The following is a 22457-nucleotide window of genomic DNA, read 5'->3' as shown; positions in this document are numbered from 1 at the left end:
TCAATGTCAAGCATAAAATAAATTTGAAGACAGGTCACTTCTGGCTATAGTGACTACATAATGAATGATACAGCGTTCCAACATTGTAAACAGTTTAGCAGTAGCATTGCTTCAAACAACAAATGAAAAGTTTCTCTTTAATTTTTTTTTACTATGGGTCAAACTGCAAAACAACCTACTTCTGTGGGAGACTTTTCATTTTCTTATAATTATATATATCATTCATTATATGTTATACAATGAAAAATGTTATATTATCAGAGCATAGCAAATAGACATTTAATCTGAGAAAAATGAAAGCATCGGCTTCACTAAACCTTGAACAAAAAAGGTCCCTGGGTCTGTACTGCCAGATAGACATGTTTGTAAAGGTTTCCACATTAATGTGAAAAATAATTTGATAAGGTTTTCAGCTGAAAATATCATTTCAGTGAGATCACAAGGAACAAAGCATAATTTCAGTCATTTCTAAAGGGCCATTATCTATCAACTTCTTCAAAGCCTCTACTGGAGGGACAGAATTCATAGACGGATTCTTTTCATATGCTCTGACAAGCAGGAAATGCTAGAGTGGAAAATTAGCACCTGCTCTGCACAATACCCTGGTCCTTCTCCATTTGGTAAGAAACAATCCCTGACCTTCAGAGCTATTTTCCTGCATCTTCCTATTTTCCTCAGCTTATTGTCAGGCTAACAGATTAAAAAGCTTAAGATAGGTCTCTCAAACTTTGTCTGAGGACAACTCCTGATAAAGGTAATTAGAATGCATTAGATAAGCTGCCTATCAAAGGAAAACATTTGCTTCTGCAAAAAACACAGATACTGCTTTGACAAAACTCCTGTATACAGAAATAAATTTGATTTGTGCGGTCATAAAGCTTGGCACATCAGTGAACACTTTAAATGTTAACTGCTACTGTTATTTTAGTTGAAAAATATTTTATTGAAACATCTAAAATATTCTTTTCTCTTCCTCTGAAATGTCATTATTTCTATTCATCACCTCAGTCTTGGAAATAAAAGTACCTGGGCAAGGGTGCATGGGTGGTTGAGTGGTAGAACACTCACCTTCCATGCAGGAGACCTGGGTTCGATTCCTAGACCATGCAACACCCCTAACTTCCCATAAAAAGAATACTTTGGCAAAAATGAATTGCAGCATTTCAACTGTGGGAAGATGGCAGAGTAGGAAGCTCCAGGAATCAGTCCCTACACCAAAACAATTATTGAACTGGTCAGAACTATCTGAATCAACCACTCTGAAATTTCAGAGTCTAGGGAATACTGTGTACCATCCAGGGAGGAGAAGGAGGAAGAGGCTGATAAATTACAATAAAGACCCATGGGTTTCACCCGCCCTACAATGGCAGCCATTTCCCTGCCCCCAGCCTCATAGCTGCCAGCAGTGGGACTGAGGCTCCGGCTCCTGGCTCACCATGCTGGTGGAGGTGGGATGTAAAGAACTAGTTCTCCAAACTCCAGGGATGTGTAGTCTGATCCCAGATCTCTACCTCTGATCAGCTAATGCAGATTGCTAGGGGCTAGATTTGAGGGAGGTCATTGTTCTAAGGCTGCTGGGACAAAGGCAGCAGAGGAAACTTAATGACAGTAACCTTTCTCAAAATCAAGGAAAACAATTAAAAGGCTGCATTAGCTGGACAGTGCTGAAACAAGCCAACAGATTTAAATGCCATAGAAGAAAGCTCCTGATGCCCTTCCTGAACCTTCCTGCCCTCCCTCCACAACACAGAGTAGAGCCGGCCTGCACTCCAATGTGCTGGAGTTCCCCAAGCCTCTTCGAGAGGAAGCAGAGTGGCCCCTGTGTGCACATTGGGGTGCATGTATATCAGTGCCAACCTATCCAATAGAAGCCTGAGAGACTGAACAGGGCTCTGTCTCAGGTTTGTCCTCTCAGACTGTCCTGAGCACAGAGAAGGCCTTTGCAGACACAGACTTGGGACAGTGTGAGAAACAATTATGTTGAAATGGCTTGGGGCAGTGGTGCATGACTGCCTCACCCAGGAGGAGGAGGGGGGGGAGGAGGAGAAGGACTGTTCCAAAGGGAATAGAGTAGGCTTTTACTCAAATTCCTGTGTACTATAAACAGGGAATTCCTGGGGCTTCTAGGAAGCACAGGCCCAGGAGAAGAAGCAAGCACTCCGGCTCTGGCTCCAGGCAGGCTTGGATAAGACAGAGAGGACCTTTCACTTCCCAGTTGCCTTGGACTGATCTGCTTGACAGGAGGGCTAAGCTTTGAAGAAGGCCACCAGACAAAGCAAAGCCAATCTGCAGAGAGAGTGAGAGGGGATTTTTGCCTTGGATGCCGCATTTGATTACTTCCTGGCATTCAAGTAATTTCTATCCTATCACAAGTTGGGTACAAATTTAAGGAACTAAATCCCAAAGTTAACACTTAAAAATATAAAACTGTATAGTCTGCAACAAAAGATTACAAAACAAAGAAGCAGGAAATGATGGCCAACCCCAATGAACAAGATAAAAATCCAGAATCTGACTTCCGGAGAAGATGGTGGCTTAGTAAGACGTGCGGGTCTTAGTTCCTCCTCCAGAACAGCTACTAGGGGAGTAGAAACGATACAGAACAGCTCCCGCAGCCAAGACAGAGATCAAGAAGACAGCGTACCCCATTCTGGAACGGCTGACTGGCTGGGAGAACCCGCTCCGGTGAGATTGCCGAGGGGCGTGGGCTTCCCCGGGCCGGGGCGGCAGGCGGCCGGAGTCCCTCCCTCCCTCCTTCCTGGGCCGGCTGGGAGAATTAGACAGGTGGTCCCCTCAAGCCACGGCGGCTGGCGCCCCCACCACGCGCAACCCCCCCCCGGACCAGCTGGGAGAATTGGATCGGAGATCCCCAAGCCGCAGAGAATGGCGACCGGGGTCCCTTCCAAACACGTGGCTTCCCGGTCCGGCTGGGAACAGTGCACCTCCCCAGGCCACGGCGGCTGGCGCCCTCCCACCACACTTGGCGCCCCGGGCCGGCTAGGAGATTTAGACGGGCACTCTCCCGGGCTGCGGCGGCCGGCGACCCTCCCCGCGTTCGGATCCCCGGGCTGGCTGGGAGATTCGGATTGGCACTCTTCCAAGCTTTCGGCTGGCGAACCTCCCCCACGGCGAGAGTTTTCCAAAGTTAAAGGACCCACAGCACTTTTTAGTGGTGGGACCCGCAGACAAATGAGTGCCACGAGCGCTACCTACTGGGCAGGATAAGAAAAACAGAACCCAGAGATTTCACAGAAAAATCTTTCAACCTGTTGGGTCCAACACCCAGGGAAATCTGACTAAATGCCCAGACGCCAGCAGAAGATAACGGACCATGCCCAGAAAATTGAAAATATGGCCAAGTCAAAGGAACAAACCAATAGTTCAAATGAGATACAGGAGCTGAGACAACTAATGCTGAATATACAAACAGAAATGGAAAACCTCTTCAAAAACCAAATCAATAAATTGAGGGAGGACATGAAGAAGACATGGGCTGAACAAAAAGAAGAAATAGAAAAACTGAAAAAACAAATCACAGAACTTATGGAACTGAAGGACAAAGTAGAAAAGATGGAAAAAACAATGGATACCTACAATGATAGATTTAAAGAGACAGAAGATAGAACTAGTGATTTGGAGGATGGAACATCTGAATTCCAAAAAGAAACAGAAACTATAGGGAGAATGGAAAAATTTGAACAGGGGATCAGGGAACTGAAGGACAACATGAAGTGCACAAATATATGTGTTGTGGGTGTCCCAGAAGGAGAAGAGAAGGGAAAAGGAGGAGAAAAACTAATGGAAGAAATTATCACTGCAAATTTCCCAACTCTTATGAAAGACCTAAAATTACAGATCCAAGATGTGCAGCGCACCCCAAAGAGAATAGACCCAAATAGGCATTCTCCAAGACACTTACTAGTTAGAATGTCAGAGGTCAAAGAGAAAGAGAGGATCTTGAAAGCAGCAAGAGAAAAACAATCCATCACATACAAGGGAAAACCAATAAGACTATGTGTAGATTTCTCAGCAGAAACCATGGAAGCTAGAAGACAGTGGGATGATATATTTAAATTACTAAAAAAGAAAAACTGCCAACCAAGACTTCTATATCCAGCAAAATTGTCCTTCAAAAATGAGGGAGAAATTAAAACATTCTCAGACAAAAAGTCATTGAGAGAATTTGTGACCAAGAGACCAGCTCTGCAAGAAATACTAAAGGGAGCACTAGAGTCAGATACGAAAAGACAGAAGAGAGGGGTATGGAGAAGAGTGTAGAAAGAAGGAAAATCAGATATGATATACATAATACAAAAGGCAAAATGGTAGAGGAAAATATTATCCAAACAGTGATAACACTAAATGTTAATGGACTGAATTTCCCAATCAAAAGACATAGACTGACAGAATGGACTAAAAAACAGGATCCTTCTATATGCTGTCTACAGGAAACACATCTTAGACCCAAAGATAAACATAGGTTGAAAGTGAAAGGTTGGGAAAAGATATTTCATGCAAATAACAATCAGAAAAGAGCAGGAGTAGCTATACTAATATCCAACAAATTAGACTTCAAATGTAAAACAGTTAAAAGAGACAAAGAAGGACACTATATACTAATAAAAGGAACAATTAAACAAGAAGACATAACAATCATAAATATTTATGCACCGAACCGGAATGCCCCTAAATACGTGAGGAATACACTGCAAACACTGAAGAGGGAAATAGACACATATACCATAATAGTTGTAGACTTCAATTCACCACTCTCATCAATGGACAGAATATCTAGACAGAGGATCAATAAAGAAATAGAGAATCTGAATATTACTATAAATGAGCTAGACTTAACAGACATTTATAGGACATTACATCCCACAACAGCAGGATACACCTTTTTCTCAAGTGCTCATGGATCATTCTCAAAGATAGACCATATGCTGGGTCACAAAGCAAGTCTTAACAAATTTAAAAAGATTGAAATCATACACAACACTTTCTCGGATCATAAAGGAATGAAGTTGGAAATCAATAATGGGTGGAGTGCCGGAAAATTCACAAATACGTGGAGGCTCAACAACACACTCTTAAACAACGAGTGGGTCAAAGAAGAAATTGCAAGAGAAATTAGTAAATACCTCGAGGCTAATGAAAACGAAAACACAACATATCAAAACCTATGGGACACAGCAAAGGCAGTGCTAAGAGGGAAATTTATTGCCCTAAATGCCTATATCAGAAAAGAAGAAAAGGCAAAAATTCAGGAATTAACTGTCCACTTGGAAGAACTGGAGAAAGAACAGCAAACTAATCCCAAAGCAAGCAAGGAAAGAAATAACAAAGATTATACCAGAAATAAATGAAATTGAAAACATGAAAACAATAGAGAAAATCAATAAGACCAGAAGTTGGTTCTATGAGAAAATCAATAAGATTGATGGGCCCTTAGCAAGATTGACAAAAAGAAGAAGAGAGAGGATGCAAATAAATAAGATCAGAAATGGAAGAGGAGACATAACTACTGATCTCACAGAAATAAAGGAAGTAATAACAGGATACTATGAACAACTTTACGCTAATAAATACAACAATTTAGAGGAAATGGACGGGTTCCTGGAAAGACATGAACAACCAACTTTGACTCAAGAAGACATAGATGACCTCAACAAACCAATCACAAGTAAAGAAATCGAATCAGTCATTCAAAACCTTCCTAAAAAGAAAAGTCCAGGACCAGACGGCTTCACATGTGAATTCTATCAAACATTCCAGAAAGAATTAGTACCAACTCTCCTCAAACTCTTCAAAAAAATCGAAGCGGAGGGAAAACTACCTAATTCATTCTATGAAGCCAATATCACCCTCATACCAAAACCAGGCAAAGATATTACAAAAAAAGAAAACTACAGGCCAATCTCTCTAATGAATATAGATGCAAAAATCCTCAATAAAATTCTAGAAAATCGTATCCAACAACACATTAAAAGAATTATACATGATGACCAAGTAGGATTCATCCCAGGTATGCAAGGATGGTTCAACATAAGAAAATCAATTAATGTAATACACCATATCAACAAATCAAAGCAGAAAAATCACATGATCATCTCAATTGATGCAGAGAAGGCATTTGACAAGATTCAACATCCTTTCCTGTTGAAAACACTTCAAAGGATAGGAATACAAGGAAACTTCCTTAAAATGATAGAGGGAATATATGAAAAACCCATAGCTAATATCATCCTCAATGGGGAAAAATTGAAAACTTTCCCCCTAAGATCAGGAACAAGACAAGGATGTCCACTATCACCACTATTATTCAACATTGTGTTGGAGGTTCTAGCCAGAGCAATTAGACAAGAGAAAGAAATACAAGGCATCAAAATAGGAAAGGAAGAAGTAAAACTATCACTGTTTGCAGATGATATGATACTATACGTCAAAAAACCGGAAAAATCCACACCAAAACTACTAGAGCTAATAAATGAGTACAGCAAAGTAGCAGGTTACAAGATCAACATTCAAAAATCTGTAGCATTTCTATACACTAGCAATGAACAAGCTGAGGGGGAAATCAAGAAACGAATCCCATTTACAATTGCAACTAAAAGAATAAAATACCTAGGAATAAATTTAAATAAAGAGACAAAAAACCTATATAAAGAAAACTACAAAAAACTGCTAAAAGAAATCACAGAAGACCTAAACAGATGGAAGGGCATACCGTGTTCATGGATTGGAAGACTAAATATAGTTAAGATGTCAATCCTACCTAAATTGATTTACAGATTCAATGCAATACCAATCAAAATCCCAACAACTTATTTTTCAGAAATAGAAAAACGAATAAGCAAATTTATCTGGAAGGGCAGGGTGCCCCGAATTGCTAAAAACATCTTGAGAAAAAAAAAACGAAGCTGGAGGTCTCGCACTGCCTGACTTTAAGGCATATTATGAAGCCACAGTGGTCAAAACAGCATGGTATTGGCATAAAGATAGATATATCGACCAATGGAATCGAATAGAGTGCTCAGATATAGACCCTCTCATCTATGGACATTTGATCTTTGATGAGGCAGTCAAGCCAACTCACCTGGGACAGAACAGTCTCTTCAATAAATGGTGCCTAGAGAACTGGATATTCATATGCAAAAGAATGAAAGAGGACCCGTATCTCACACCCTATATAAAAGTTAACTCAAAATGGATCAAAGATCTAAACATTAGGTCTAAGACCATAAAACAGTTAGAGGAAAATGTAGGGAGATATCTTATGAATCTTACAATTGGAGGCGCTTTTATGGACCTTAAACCTAAAGCAAGAGCACTGAAGAAAAAAATAAATAAATGGGAGCTCCTCAAAATTAAACACTTCTGTGCATCAAAGAACTTCATCAAGAAAGTAGAAAGACAGCCTATACAATGGGAGACAATATTTGGAAATGACATATCAGATAAAGTCCTAGTATCCAGAATTTATAAAGAGATTGTTCAACTCAACAACAAAAAGACAGCCAACCCAATTACAAAATGGGAAAAAGACTTGAACAGACACCTCTCAGAAGAGGAAATACGAATGGCCAAAAGGCACATGAAGAGATGCTCAATGTCCCTGGTCATTAGAGAAATGCAAATCAAAACCACAATGAGATATCATCTCACACCCACCAGAATGGCCATTATCAACAAAACAGAAAATGACAAGTGCTGGAGAGGATGTGGAGAAAGAGGCACACTTATCCACTGTTGGTGGGAATGCCAAATGGTGCAACCACTGTGGAAGGCAGTTTGGCAGTTCCTCAAAAGCTGAATATAGAATTGCCATATGACCCAGCAATACCATTGCTAGGTATCTACTCAAAGGACTTAAGGGCAAAGACACAAACGGACATTTACACACCAATGTTTATAGTAGCGTTATTTACAATCGCAAAGAGATGGAAACAGCCGAAATGCCCATCAACAGACGAGTGGCTAAACAAACTGTGATATATACATACGATGGAATATTATGCAGCTTTAAGACAGAATAAACTTATGAAGCATGTAATAACATGGATGGACCAAGAGAACATTATGCTGAGTAAGTCTAGCCAAAAACTAAAAGACAAATACTGTATGGTCCCACTGATGTGAACCGACATTTGAGAATAAACTTGGAATATGTCATTGGTAACAGAGTCCAGCAGGAGTTAGAAACAGGGTAAGATAATGGGTAATTGGAGCTGAAGGGATACAGACTGTGCAACAGGACTAGATACAAAAACTCAAAAATGGACAGCGCAATAATACCTAATTGTAAAGTAATCATGTTAAAACACTGAATGAAGCTGCATCTGAGTTGTAGGGTTTTTTTTTTTTGTCTGTCTGTTTGTTCCTATTTTTTTTCTTTTCCTTTTCTTTTTTTTTACTATTATTATTATTTTTATTTTTTTCTCTATATTAACATTCTATATCTTTTTCTGTTGTTTTACTAGTTCTTTTCCTAATCAATGCAAATGTACTAAGAAATGATGATCATGCATCTATGTGATGATGTTAAGAATTACTGATTGCATATGTAGAATGGAATGATTTCTAAATGTTGTGTTAATTTCTTTTTTTTCTTTAATTAAGAAAAAAAATAAAAAAATAAAAAAATCCAGAATCTATTTATGAAGAGGACCAGACTTCAGACACACTGGACAAAAACTTTAAAACAGTGACCCTTTTATACTCAAGGAAAATACAGAGAAAGAACTAATGGATATGGAGAGAACAACGAGTGAACAATGTGGGAGTGTCTCCGCAGAGATACCGGAGTTGAAGGACACAATAACTGAAATGAAAGATTCCCCAGATGGTTTCAACAGTACACTGGAAGTAGCAGAAGACAGAGCCATTAAATTTGAAGACAAAACAATTGAAATGATTCAATGTGAGGAAAAGAAAGATAAATGAATAAAAGAAAATGAACAGAGTCTAAGAGACATGTGGGACTCCATCAAGTGTATCCATATATATATTACGGTAGTACCAGAAGAAGAAAAGAAAGAGGCAGAGGGAATATTCAAAGACAAAATGGGAGAAAACTTCCCAAATTTAAAAAAGACATGATATTCACATTCAAAAAGCCCAATGAATTTTGCCCAAACAGGATAAATCCAAAGAGAAGCATGCCCAGAACCAGTAATCAAATTGTCCAATGCCAAGGACAAGGAGAAAATTTATAAAGCTGCAAGAGAAATGCAACAAGTTATATATACGGGATCGCAATAAGATTAAGTTCTAAATTTCCATCAGAAACTATGGAAGCAAGAAAGTGAAGGCACAAAATATTTAAAGCAGTGAAAGAAAACAATTGCCAACAGGAATTTTATACCAGCAAGACGTTCTTTCAAAAATGAGGTAGAGATGCAGCCATTCCCAAATTAATAAAAGTTGAAGGAATTTGTACTCAATCCTACAAATAGTATCAAGAGAAATTCTTCAGACTGAAAGGAAAGGACACTAGACAGTGGATTGAGGTAGCATAAGAAATAAAGATGTCTGGAAAAGGTAACCATGTGGTAATCATAAATGCTGGTACTATTATACTGTATTGTTTGTTATGTAAATACACTTCTTGCAGCATACAGGTGTTAAAATGCAAATGCATTTACAGTGTGACAAATGGATGGTTTTGAACATAGAATGTACAAAGATATAATTCGTAACAAGTACTAAAAAAAGATGGGGGTGAGCAGAGGGGCATAGGAACAGTGTATACATAATTATTGACGATAAGGTGATATCAAATCAGACTGTTATTGTCATGGTCAGGTTCATATGTCAACTTGGCCAAGTGGTGGTACCTGTTTGTCTAGTTGGGCAAGTGCTAGCCTGTCTGTTGCAATGAGGACATTTCATAGAATTAAATCATGATCAAGTCAGCAGCATCCACAGCTGATTCTGTCGTAATCAGCCAAAGGGGAGTGTCTTCTGCAATGAGTAATGCTTAATTTGATCACTGGAAGCCTTTTAAGGAGGATTCAGAAGAGACAGGTTCTTCCTGCTTAAGCTGGTGAGCCGCTCCTGTGGAGTTTGTCCAGACCCTCCATCGGAATCATCGGCTTCACAGCCTGCCCTGTGGATTTTGGACTCTGTGTTCCTGCGGTCACGTGAGACAATTTTATAAATTTTATATTTGCGAGTGTTCCCTGTTGATTCTATTTCTCTAGAGAACCCTAACTAATACAGTTATAGCTATAGGATATTAAATTTTAACCCCATGGTAACCAAAAAGGAAATACCAGAAAAATATATTCAGAAAGAAATGAAATATATTCAGAGAGAAATGAGAAGTGCCATAAAATGGTACAATATAAAAAGCCAAATAAATACAGATGAATTGAGAGCCAAAAAAGGAATGACTTAAATACAAAAGAGCAAAATTGCAAAAGAAATCCCTGTAATATTAGTAGTTACTTTAAATATAAATGGCTTAAACTCCCTAGTCAAAAGACAGAGATGCAAAATGGATAAAAAGCATGACCCAACTACATGCTGTTTGTAAGCCACTCACCTTACATTCAAAGACATAAGTTGGTTGAAAGTGAAAGGATAGAAAAGCATATACATGCAAGTAGTAACCAAATGAGAGTTGGAGTACCTATATTGATATCATGTCAAAAACTTTACAAGGGACAAAGAGGGCCACAATATACTGATAAAGGGGTCAATTCAACAAGAAGACATAACAATTACAAATAAATAAGTACCTCACAGCAAAGCCCAAAAATATATGAAGCAAATATTGACAGATTTGAAGGAAGAAGCAGATGGTTCTAAATCAATAGTGGGTGATGTCAATACACCATTTTCAATAATGGATAGAACATCTAGACAAAAGATCAGTGAGGGAATAAAATACTTGAACAATACTCTAAACCAGTTAGACCTAACAGACATATATAGGTCTATATAAGTCATCCTACAGCAGTAGAATACACCTTCTTCTCTAGTGTATATGGATCATTCTTCAGCATAAACCATATACTAAGCCAAAAAGTCACAGCAAATATAAAAATACTGAAACCATACAATGCATCTTCTCTAATCACAATGGAATGAAGATAGAAATGAATAACAGAAGGAGAAATGGGAAATTCACAAACACATGGAATTAATGAACTCAGCTATGGGTCAAAGAAGAAATTACAAGAGAAACTAGGAAATAGCTTGAGGTAATGAAAATGGAAACACAACATACTAAAACTTACAGGATGCAGCAAAAGTAATGCTGAGAGGGAAATTTATAGCTCTAAATGTTTACATTAAAAAAGAAAGATCTCAAATCAGAGACTGTACCTCAAAATAGAGAATATAAAGAAAAAGAACAAACTAAACCCAAAGGGAGCAGAAGAAAGGAAATAATGAAGATAAGAGCAGAGATAAATGAAAAATTAACAAACAACAGAGAATGAACAGAATCAAAAGTTGGTTCTTTAATACAAAAGGCCAAAAGGCAAAAGAAAAGATGCTCAACTTCCCTGGCTATTAGGGAAATGCAAATCCAAACCACAATGAGATATCATCTCACACCCACCAGAATGATCATTATCAATAAAACAAAACGACAAGTGCTGGAGAGGATATAGAGAAAGAGGTACCCTTATCCACTGTTGGTGGGAATGTCAAATGGTATAACTGCTGTGGAAGGCAGTTTGGCAGTTCCTCAGGAAGCTAAATATAAAATTGTCATATGACCCAGCAATACCATTGCTAGGTATCTACTCAGAGGACATGAGGGCAAGGACACAAACGGACATTTGCACACCAATGCTTATAGTAGCATTATTTACAATTGCCAAGAGATGGAAAAGACCTAAACATCTATCAGCAGACGAGTGGCTAAACAAGTCGTGGTATACATACGATGGAATATACATACGATGGAATATTATGTAGTTGTAAGACAGAATAAAGTTATGAAGTATGTAGCACCATGGATGGACCTTTTGGACATTATGCTGAGTGAGATTAGCCAGAAACAAAAGGAGAAATACTGTATGGTCTCACTGATATGAACTGACATCAGTGAATGAACTTGGAAAACTTCAGTTGATAACAGAGACCATCAGGAGATAGAAATAGGGTAGATATTGGGTAATTGGAGCTGAAGGGATACAGATTGTACAACAGGAGTGATTGTAAAAATTCAGAAATGGCTAGCACAATACTACCTAACTATAATACAATAATATTAGAACACTGAATGAAGCTGAATGTGAGAATGCTATAGAGAGGAGGCCTGGGGGCACAAATGAAATCAGAAGGAAAGATAGACTTAGAGGGTATAATCTAAGAATGCTTAGAATATATAATGATAGTGACTAAATGTACAAATTTAAAAATGTTTTTGCATGAGGAAGAACAAAGGAATGTCAATATTGCAGGGTGTTGAAAATATATGGTAATTCATATTTTAAAACTTTAACTTACGTGTGAGACTAAAGCAATAAATGTTTATTTGGTACAAAATTTATATTTTGACTAGTGCATTTCCTAATATAACTTATGTGGGCAGCTTAATTGAACACCATAGTACATGGAACCTTAAGTAGGGCATGAGATTTTGTAGGTTTGTTCAGAGTGATGCCCCAATAAATCCCAGAGTGATTTGAATGGTGAATAGAAAAGTATTTATAAAGTCCCCTTGGGGGAATGGTGAGAAAGGGAAAAAATTCAACTTCCCCAAGTGGAGAATTCTTGATATTTTCACAAGCAGTGGGGACAACCAAAGTAATAGGTTGAGCCCCCAATCTTGGGGTTTGTTCATATGAAACTTAACCCTGCAAAGGATAGGCTAAGCCTACTTAAAATTAGGCCTAAGACCATTATCAACAAAACAGAAAATGACAAGTGCTGGAGAGGATGCGGTGAAAGAGGCACACTAATCCACTGTTGGTGGGAATGTCAAATGGTGCAACCACTGTGGAAGGCAGTTTGGCGGTTCCTCAAAAAGCTGAATATAGAATTGCCATACGACCCAGCAATACCATTGCTGGGAATCTACTCAAAGGAATTAAGGGCAAAAACTCAAATGGACATTTGCACACCAATGTTTATAGCAGCGTTATTTACAATTGCAAAGAGATGGAAACAGCCAAAATGTCCATCAACAGACATTTGAGTGGCTAAACAAACTGTGGTATATACATACGATGGAATATTATGCAGCTTTAAGACAGAATAAACTTATGAAGCATGTAATAACATGGATGGACCTAGAGAACATTATGCTGAGTGAGTCTAGCCAAAAACTAAAAGACAAATACTGTATGGTCCCACTGATGTGAATCGACATTCGAGAATAAACTTGGAATATGTCACTGGTAACAGAGTCCAGCAGGAGTTAGAAACAGGGTAAGATAATGGGTAATTGGAGCTGATGGGATACAGACTGTGCAACAGGACTAGACACAAAAACTCAAAAATGGACAGCACAATAATACCTAATTGTAAAGTAATCATATTAAAACACTGAATGAAGCTGTATCCGAGCTATAGGTTTTTGTTTTGTTTTGTTTTGTTTTGTTTTGTTTTTACTATTATTACTTTTATTTTTTCTCTATATTAACATTCTATATCTTTTTCGGTTGTGTTGCTAGTTCTTCTAAACCGATGCAAATGTACTAAGAAACGATGATCATGCATCTATGTGATGATGTTAAGAATTACTGATTGCATATGTAGAATGGTATGATTTCTAAATGTTGGGTTAATTTCTTTTTTTCCGTTAATTAATAAAAAAAAAAAAATTAGGCCTAAGAGTCACCCCCCAAGAGAACCTTTTCTGTTGCTCAGATGTGGCCTCTCTCTCTCAGTAAACATGGCAAGTAAACTCACTGCCCTCCCCCTCTCTACATGGGACATAACTTCCAGAGGTGTGGACCTTCCTGGCAACATGGGACAGGAATTCTAGAATGAGCTGGAACTCACCATCAGGGGATTGAGAAAACCTTCTCGACCGTAAGGGGAAAGAGCGAAATGAGACAAAATAAAGTGTCAATGGCTGAGAGATTCCAAACAGAGTCGAGAGGCTATCCTGGAAGTTATTCTTACACATAATATAAATATCACCATTTTAGTTAAGGTGTAATGGAGAGGCTGGAGGGAACTGCCTGAAAATGTAGAGTTGTGTTCCAGTAGCCATGTTTCTTGATGAGGATTGTATAATGATGTAACTTTCACAATCTGAAAAATATGATGGGGGCCTAGACTAGGAAAATAGCAATCATGGAGATATTTTTCAGGATCAACCATGCTTTATACATTAGATTTCTACAGCAGTGATGAAATGGAAGAGATCATATTGCCATTTCAGTTTTTGACTTGGACAATTGAGAAGACACTAATATGTTTATTTTAGATTTGGAAAAAAATGAAAGAGTTTCCCTATCGCACACCATTTATAAAAATCAACTCAAAATGGAACAAAGACCTTAATATAAGTGCTAGAACTATCAAACTCCAAGAAGAAAATACAGGGAAGCATCTTCAGGGCCTTGTTTAAGCTGTAGTTTCTTAGACTTTATACTCCAAGGACAGGTGACAAAAGAAAAAAGGGACCTCATCAAAATAAAAAAAAAACTTTTGTTCCTCAAAGGACTTTGTCATTAAAACAAAATGAAAACCTACACAATGGGAGAAAATATTTGGAAACCCCATATACAATAAAGGATTAATACTCAGTATATATGAAGAAATCCTTCAAATTAACAACAAAAAGACCAAAAAAAAATTAAAAATAGGCAAAAGACTAGTAAAGACATCTCTCCAAAGAAGATACACAAATGGCCAGAATGCACATGAAAAGATTTTTATCATTATTAGCCATCAGGGAAATGCGGATCAAAACCATGAGATACCATTTCACACCCATTACAATGGCTGTTAAAATAAAAAAACCAGAAAATAAAAAGTGTTGGAGAGGATGCAGAGAAATAGAAATACTCATTTTTATTGCTGGTGGTAATGTAAAATGGTACAGGTACACCCATTACAATGGCTATTAAAAAAAAACAAACAGAAAATAAAAAGTGTTGGAGAGGATGCAGAGAAATAGAAATACTCATTTTTATTGCTGGTGGTAATGTAAAACGGTACAGGTACTCTGGAAAAACAATTTGATGGTTCCTCAGAAAGTTAAGTATAGAATTACCAGAGGACCCAGTCATACCACTTCTAGGTATATATCCAAGAGAACTGAAAGGAGGTACTTGAGCAGATATTTGCAAATGGATGTTCATAGTGGCATTACTTACAACTGCCAAAAGACAGACGCAACTCAAGCATAGATCAACCAATTAATGGATGAACAAAATGTGGACAAACAAAATATACATACACTGGAATATTTTTCAGCCATGAAAAGGAAAGAAGTTCTGATGTATGTGATAAAGTGGATGAAGCCCGACGATATCATGTAGAGTGAAATAAGCCACACAGAAAAGGACAAATACTGTATGATTTCAGTTATATGAAATAACTAGAATAAGCAAATTCATAGAGTCAGAAGTAGAACACAGGTTACAGGGGAGAGCGTGCGGATAGAGAATAGGGAGTTACTATTTAATTGGTCCAGAAAAAAAAAAGGAAAAAAAATATTTAGTTGGTCCGAAACATCTGTTTGGGGTGACAGGAAATTTTGGTCCTGTGTGGTGGTGATGGTGACAGAACATTGTGAATGTAATTAACACATGGAAATTTTAGGCTGTATATATGTTCCTAGATTAAAAATTAACAACAACAACATAGGACTAAACAACACAAACTGTTGTAAATGATGGGACTATAGTCAATGGTACAATTATAAAAATGTTCTTACATGAATTTTAACAAATGTGCCATACTAATGCAAGGTATTAATAATAGGGTGGTATATATGGACTTTGTATTTTAAGCATGATTTTCTGAAACATCTCTAACAAATAAAGAACAAAAAATGAATTGAACTTTAAGTATGACAAGTCAGAAAAATTTGTAGAAAAGAGAAAGGGATATTGGTTTTCAATTGTTTAGAAACAACATGTATGCATATTGCCAATCCCTCACACTCTGTGTGCTTTGATTCCTCTAATGGTAACCTGGCACAATGGCACTACAATTCACTATTAACTCCTGAGGCAGGGTGATGTTGCAAGTATTTTTATTCCATGACATTATATATTGTAATGAATGCTGATTTAATGACAAAACATTGTTCCAACTGCCTTACAAGATAGTAACTTGAAATTCAATACAAAAATCAAATAGAATAACAAACATTATACAAATAAAAGGTTATATGTAATATTCACCAAGCATATTCTGACTCTGCCATTTCCCAGTGATCAGTACTTATGAAAACAGACAAAATTTCATCTCCCTCACTTCATGAAGTCTTCCCATTTGGGCATAAACCTTGCTTCACTGACTTCTTTTTTAGTGTCAGCAATTATATGGGTTTCAACGCATATCACTGAGACTTACCTGCAGTGGACAACAACAGGCCCCACCGCATGGCGCTTTGCATGGGATGCCTTTCGCACGAAGGTCAGCACTGGCAGTGAATACTCTGGCACTCCCATATCTGGCCACTGAGTGTAGTGATACTGTGTGATTACACGCCCACTGGGTCTTCCTTTCTGGGAGCCCTGGGAGAGTTCAGACAGCTGGTAACAGTAACACACACATATTGGGGGCACATAACATCAACTCAGGACTCATAGCTTGATACTGGCAATTCATAAAGAGGCTGAAATAGTACATTGTCATCATTCTAGATTTTTTTTTTCTTTCCTTATTTCATTATCAATTCTTTTCAGTTGGATGTTGGGATTGTCAGGGCTGGAACAGCAGGCAGTTATCACTAGGCACATAGGGTAGGAATTTTTGTTGGTTCAATCATCAGCACCACGGCCAACCTGATTCCACAGCCATGGCTGGTCTTTAGAGACATGGAAAGAATTTTAAGGATTGAGGTGCAGCTATGATAAGAACTTTTACTACCTAGAAATATATATATATATATCCTGTCATGGTTATATCACACATTCATTTAAAAAAAAAGGACTAAATGCCTCACTCAATTGCTGACAGCCATCATTTGTTGACTCACCTTTTTAATCTTTGTGTTTCTTAGAGTAAAGTTCCTCACAGTATAATAGGCAAGTACTTGAACACTCTTCTGAGTGACCAGAAAGTTCCCATACTCTTCACTACCATCGGTAGGCCAGTACTGGTCACATTTTCTCTGCAAAAGATAAAGCAAATGTGGTGACTAGGGGCTATGTACCATAGAAAACATGTTCTTACACTTAATCCATTCTTCTGGGTGTGAACTCTTGTAAATAGGACCTTGTGATGAGGTTACTTGAGTTAAGGTATGGCCCAACTGAATCAAGATGGGTCTTAATCCTAATGATGAGGACCTTACAGGGACGGTCACAGAGAGAGAAAGCCATAAAGAGGGAGCAGCCTGAAGCTGAAAGTCAATGGAACCTGGGAGAGAGGAAAAGGCAGGAGAGGCGCCATGTGCACTACCACCTGATAGAAAAGCCAAGGACCAATGATCAGCCGCAGCCACCCCCAGAACACCTCAGGCCTCTGAGAGACAGTATCGCCTTGATGATGTCTTGATTTTGAAATTTTTCTTGCCACAAAACCATGAACCAATAAATTCCCATTGTTTGAGCCAACCCATTGCATGGGATTTGCTTTGGCAATGAAGAAATTAAAACAGTAAAGAAGCCATTTTTATATTTCAACTGCTCAATGTAAATCTCACCTTTGAAATCAGCAAAGGTCTGAGACAGTAACAGGAATGGACCTCCTCACTTTTCTAAATATTTTCTCTTTTTACAAAGCAATTGCAAATTGGTTGTAGAGGAGATCAGGGATAGAATCACACAACTGAAAGAGGCTTGAGGTGATCTAGTCGCACCTCCCCCTTTCAGATGAGGAAAGTGAACCCAGACATAATTAAGTCACTGAAGAGGCAGAATTAGAATTCAGGTCTTGTGAATTAAAATCTATTTCACTTGACTTTGTTTTTCTCATAGCATGAATGAAGAATGCATTAAAAAACAGCTTGATTATTGTGAGTCTTGTGACCTACGATGTGAATAGTTTCCCTCTAGATGTCATGCTTAGAAGAAAATACTGATTAGCTTTCATAACTTTTGCTGTTTCCTAATACTGACTGTATAAATAGCAATTTAAAGCACCTTTAATTGTTATTTTGGGGACGACATCATAGATATCTACATACCCTTCCTTTCTCCACAAGGTTTGTTATCATGACAATGACTTCCACATTATGCTCCCATATCATTCTCCAGAAATCTTCGGCTGTGGATTTCAGAGGGCCTTGGGCAGCAATGTAAGCTTTTGGTCTATTATAGCCCTGAATAAACAAATGATAAAACATACAAAAAGATTTATATACTATTTTTAACTGTACAGTCTCTAAGTTTTAAAGGTCAGTAAAATTTCACTATAAAAAATAAACTTGCAAAGCTGGAGAAATTTTTTTTTCTTTAACATGAGCAGGCACTGGGAATCGAACCCGGGTCTCTGGCACAGCAGGCAAGAACTCTGCCAGTGAGCCACTGTGAAAGCTGGAGAAATTTGACAGTACTAGCACTGACAAGTGTCCAACCCATCGTTAACTCTAATTTTCGTTTTAAAAAAAAAGGCTCTTTTTGCTTTGACACAACCACAATTCTCTGCATCTTTAATCCAAGTGCAATTAATCTAAGTGTACGTACTATGCTTTGTATCTGGCCCTTAACACTTTGAAATGTGGTGGAGGCATCAGGGTAAGTTGTCTACAACAGTTGGGCAAACTCGGGTGGTGTGACCTCCTTACACTCTTGGTGGTACTGAGCAGCGTCAATCATTAACAGTTACCTGTCTGTGAGCAGCAACTGTTGGCCAAGTTGCTTTACAAATACTAGCCCTAATCTTTAATCTATACAGGATGAAAGCATCACTCCTGATTTCATGTAAATTGGGGTTCAGAGGAGTTAAATTACTTCTCAAGGTCTCACAGCTAGCCAGTGGCAGAGCTGAGATTCAAAACCAGTTTCAACTCCAAAGCCCGTGTTCTTTCTGGCATACAAACTGTCTCCTCTGGAACTGTGAAGGAGCTGCCACTTTACGCTTATATTCAGTACTCATTTTCTCAAAAGCAGAGTTCCACAGTACATAAACCTGAAGGCAACTAGACTGAAGGGTCAATGTCAGAGAAAGAAGTGGGTGCTGTTAAACTTGTTGACCAAAATAAAAAAAACATTAAGTTTGTGAGTGGTCTATAGTTTCTGGAAAGCTCCAATAAATTCTACAAAGCTTTGATACCCAAGGAGTACCCAAGAATATAAAAGCTGATAAGTGGATTAGTAATCACCTGTCTGCTTTTAATCAGCTCTAGTGTGTGAATTTATCATGCGTCATGCACTGATCATCTTAAACCCGTGCAGCATGTACTAGAAGCTGTGGGATATTCAAAGTAGGCACTGGTCTTGCTCCTTGTCAGCAGGAATTATAAACCCATTTGAATATCTAGATTCTACCTTGACATACAATTCCACCAGAACTGATATATCCTTGCTCAAGAAATAGATAAACCAAGTACAATAACTTGAGTGTCATTCAATCTGGATGCCTTTATCCCTGGATTTCTTCAAAATTATTTACTGCCGACGTGCTTTTTTATTTATCTATCAAATAACGTGTATTACGCACTAGCATACATATGACGCTATGGTATAATAAATCCATAGACTAATAATTTCCGTAAAATTTTCAATTAAAATATCCTTACGTCAACATAATTGGCATTGATGTAATCAGTCAGTTTGCCATCTTTTTCAGCAAGTTGTGCAAGTTTAACCCTGCTATGATCATCTGTAGTAAAAAAAAAACAAAAAAAAGTAAAAGAAAATATGTCACTGTAGCATGGACTACTTTTCGGCATAAGGGTCATTAATGTTTGCATAATAATCTATCAGATGCAATTAAAATCGATGCAAAACTTATTTACTATAATAAACGTTTTTTTGGACATGAAGATGAAAAAAGGTAAATACAGAAAGTGTCTACCTTCAAAAAATTTTCTTATGTAATACGTTTGAGGACAGGACATACACACAGAAAGTAATATGCAGGCGCTGAAAGTACCTGGGCAGAGGTCAGAGATGAGAAACAGAGACAGAGAAGCACTGGCAGTGGGGGAAGGAAGGTTTCTTAGTAGGGGAGCAGCAGGGAGAGTTGACTCATGAATTCAACTCTTGCCTGCCTGGATTTGAGTAGGCATTCTGAAGAGAGTTGGGGGGTAGAGTAAGGCGGGTTTCTCACAAAGGGGTCCTTGGGATTTTGGCAGCTTTCCATTGGTGAAAACACTGCCTTAAGTTCTGCAAGGTTGTAACTGCTGGAGGGGAACGTTTGGGCAAGAGGGTTTCATCACAAGAATGCTCCAAGGTCGTAACTGCCAGAGGACAGATGTTTGTGCACAAGGCTCTATCACCAGAATGCAGCTGCTGGAGGCGGGGGCCGGAGGGTTTCGAGATGTTGCTTCCTTGTGGCAGTATTTTCATCCTTTCTTGTTCCTCCAGTTCAGCTCTCACAGGTGCCAAGAAAGAGGTACAAAATACTAAGGAGATATGAAGGCACTTTTCACAGCTGTGGAAACCTAAGGTTGGCCTCTTAGATGTTTGTTTGTTTTTAAGGATATATCCTGGGTCTGTGAAAAGTAGAGAGCCACCCAAAGAAAAGAGTGATTGGGGACTCAGAAAACTAGGAAGATGGCAGCATATACATTTTAAACAGGAAGGTGATGGAGGAAGAGGAAGTAGAGAAGGAAGCAGAAGGTTCCCTAGGAAGTGCCTGAATGGTTGCATCAGGCATCTCTTTCAAGGGAAGAGACCTAGGGAGAAAGTACTGCAAAGGGAGGCAGGATAACAACTGCCCAGGCAGAGAGGAAGTGAATCCTATGCTGCTACTTAAATGAGGATGAAAACTAACACATTTATGGTAATTCAAATATGTTGACTTAATAAGTAAGGAATTAACTTCATTTCTACAGAGAAACTATACATATACATATTTATTTTTAAATATATTTAAAATTAAATATTTTAAATATATATATATATATATATATATATATATATATATTTATTTATTTATTTTTAGGCGTATATTCCAGAATCGAACCCGAGTCTCCTGCATGGAAGGCGAGCATTCTACCACTGAACCACCTGTGCACCTGAGAAACTATTTATTTGGAGAAACTACATAATGAGAAAGGGAAGTATTACTATAGGGGAACTTGATGGTTTCTCTGGGCAGACTGTTTATGAATACAGACCAAACCATGACAATGTTAAAGCGCTCTTCTGGGATATTAATACTTCTGTGACTTTGGTACAGTGACTTCCGAGGGAAATAGATTTATGGCAATGGAAAAAGGAGTTTGGATGCCAGGGGGTCCTAGGTTTGTATTTGGTTATAATACTCATAGTAGATGGTGTTACTCGGTAAATTTCCTGGGTGATTTTTTCTTGATATTAAAATAGGACTGTTATTAACTTGCCAGACAGTTTCAAGGTTTAAATGAAACAATGTATTCAAAGTGTCAGGCACAACAAACGCTATTTTCCTTCCCTTTCTTAATTACCTGGTGGGTGTTTTCTATTTTAGCTTGTAAAGGGAATAGTCTGAAAGCATCTTCAGTCTGTCTAAGAAGCAAGGGAGTTTTTATAAACATTAGGATAGTTGTTTCAGTTGAGGAAGACAAATATATATGTATCAGAGCCTTCTACTAAGAAAAAAAACTTGGCGTAAAACCTGTGAAAAGGAAGGTGGTGTCTATACAAATCATTTAACAGAAGGGGATAGATAAAAGGGAGAAAAGTGCAGCTTCATCAGCTTCCAGAAACTAGAATAGAATCAGAATTTAAGTAATCATGCAGGTAATGCTTTATTCACATGATGTTAGGGAGGCCCACTGGATATGAGAAGGATATAAGCAGAAGTTTTAGATGGAAAAAGGAAAAAGTGAAAATGAATTTCAAGAGATAGAGAGATATGAAAGGCAAACGAGGGATCAGATGTAAACAAGTGGTGCTGTAAGAAGATGGCAGAAATGGTAACTGCATAGGAAGAAATAGATAAACTCGCATTAGAGAAAATAGCCAGATGTCTGCTCACTGAAAAGGAGAGAGAATAGTTAGGAAAAAAAACAAGGGAGAGATGAAATAAAAAGAAGGAATCCAATCAACCCCTTTTATAAGATCCCAGGAAGAAAGGGAGGAAAAGATGAAAGGTAGAAGAAAACAGAGAAAGCATAAAGATGATCTCATTTCGTGAGTAAATTCACATAAAAGTATGTAGATTCTAAGTGAAAGTAGGACCGTGGAATATAAATTATGAGTAAAACCACAAGAATA

At 38.0% G+C, this 22457-nt stretch overlaps 1 protein-coding gene across 4 annotated transcripts in view; it reads right to left on the bottom strand.

Moving 5' to 3' along the window:
• PTPRZ1 (protein tyrosine phosphatase receptor type Z1) overlaps window positions 1–22457 on the bottom strand; it is a 220614-nt gene that overhangs the window by 22181 nt on the left and 175976 nt on the right. For all 4 annotated transcript variants that reach the window (XM_077118719.1, XM_077118786.1, XM_077118848.1 and 1 more), the window contains 4 exons: window positions 19832–19914; window positions 18278–18412; window positions 17126–17260; window positions 16498–16661 (listed from right to left, as the gene is read on the bottom strand). In XM_077118719.1, coding sequence (XP_076974834.1) covers window positions 16498–16661; window positions 17126–17260; window positions 18278–18412; window positions 19832–19914 — 517 coding nt within the window. The remainder of the gene's footprint in view (window positions 1–16497; window positions 16662–17125; window positions 17261–18277; window positions 18413–19831; window positions 19915–22457) is intronic.

Source organism: Tamandua tetradactyla, chromosome 1 (genome assembly GCF_023851605.1).
Source record: "Tamandua tetradactyla isolate mTamTet1 chromosome 1, mTamTet1.pri, whole genome shotgun sequence".
Taxonomy (NCBI): domain Eukaryota; kingdom Metazoa; phylum Chordata; class Mammalia; order Pilosa; family Myrmecophagidae; genus Tamandua; species Tamandua tetradactyla.
This window is presented reverse-complemented; position numbering and strand designations above follow the sequence as displayed.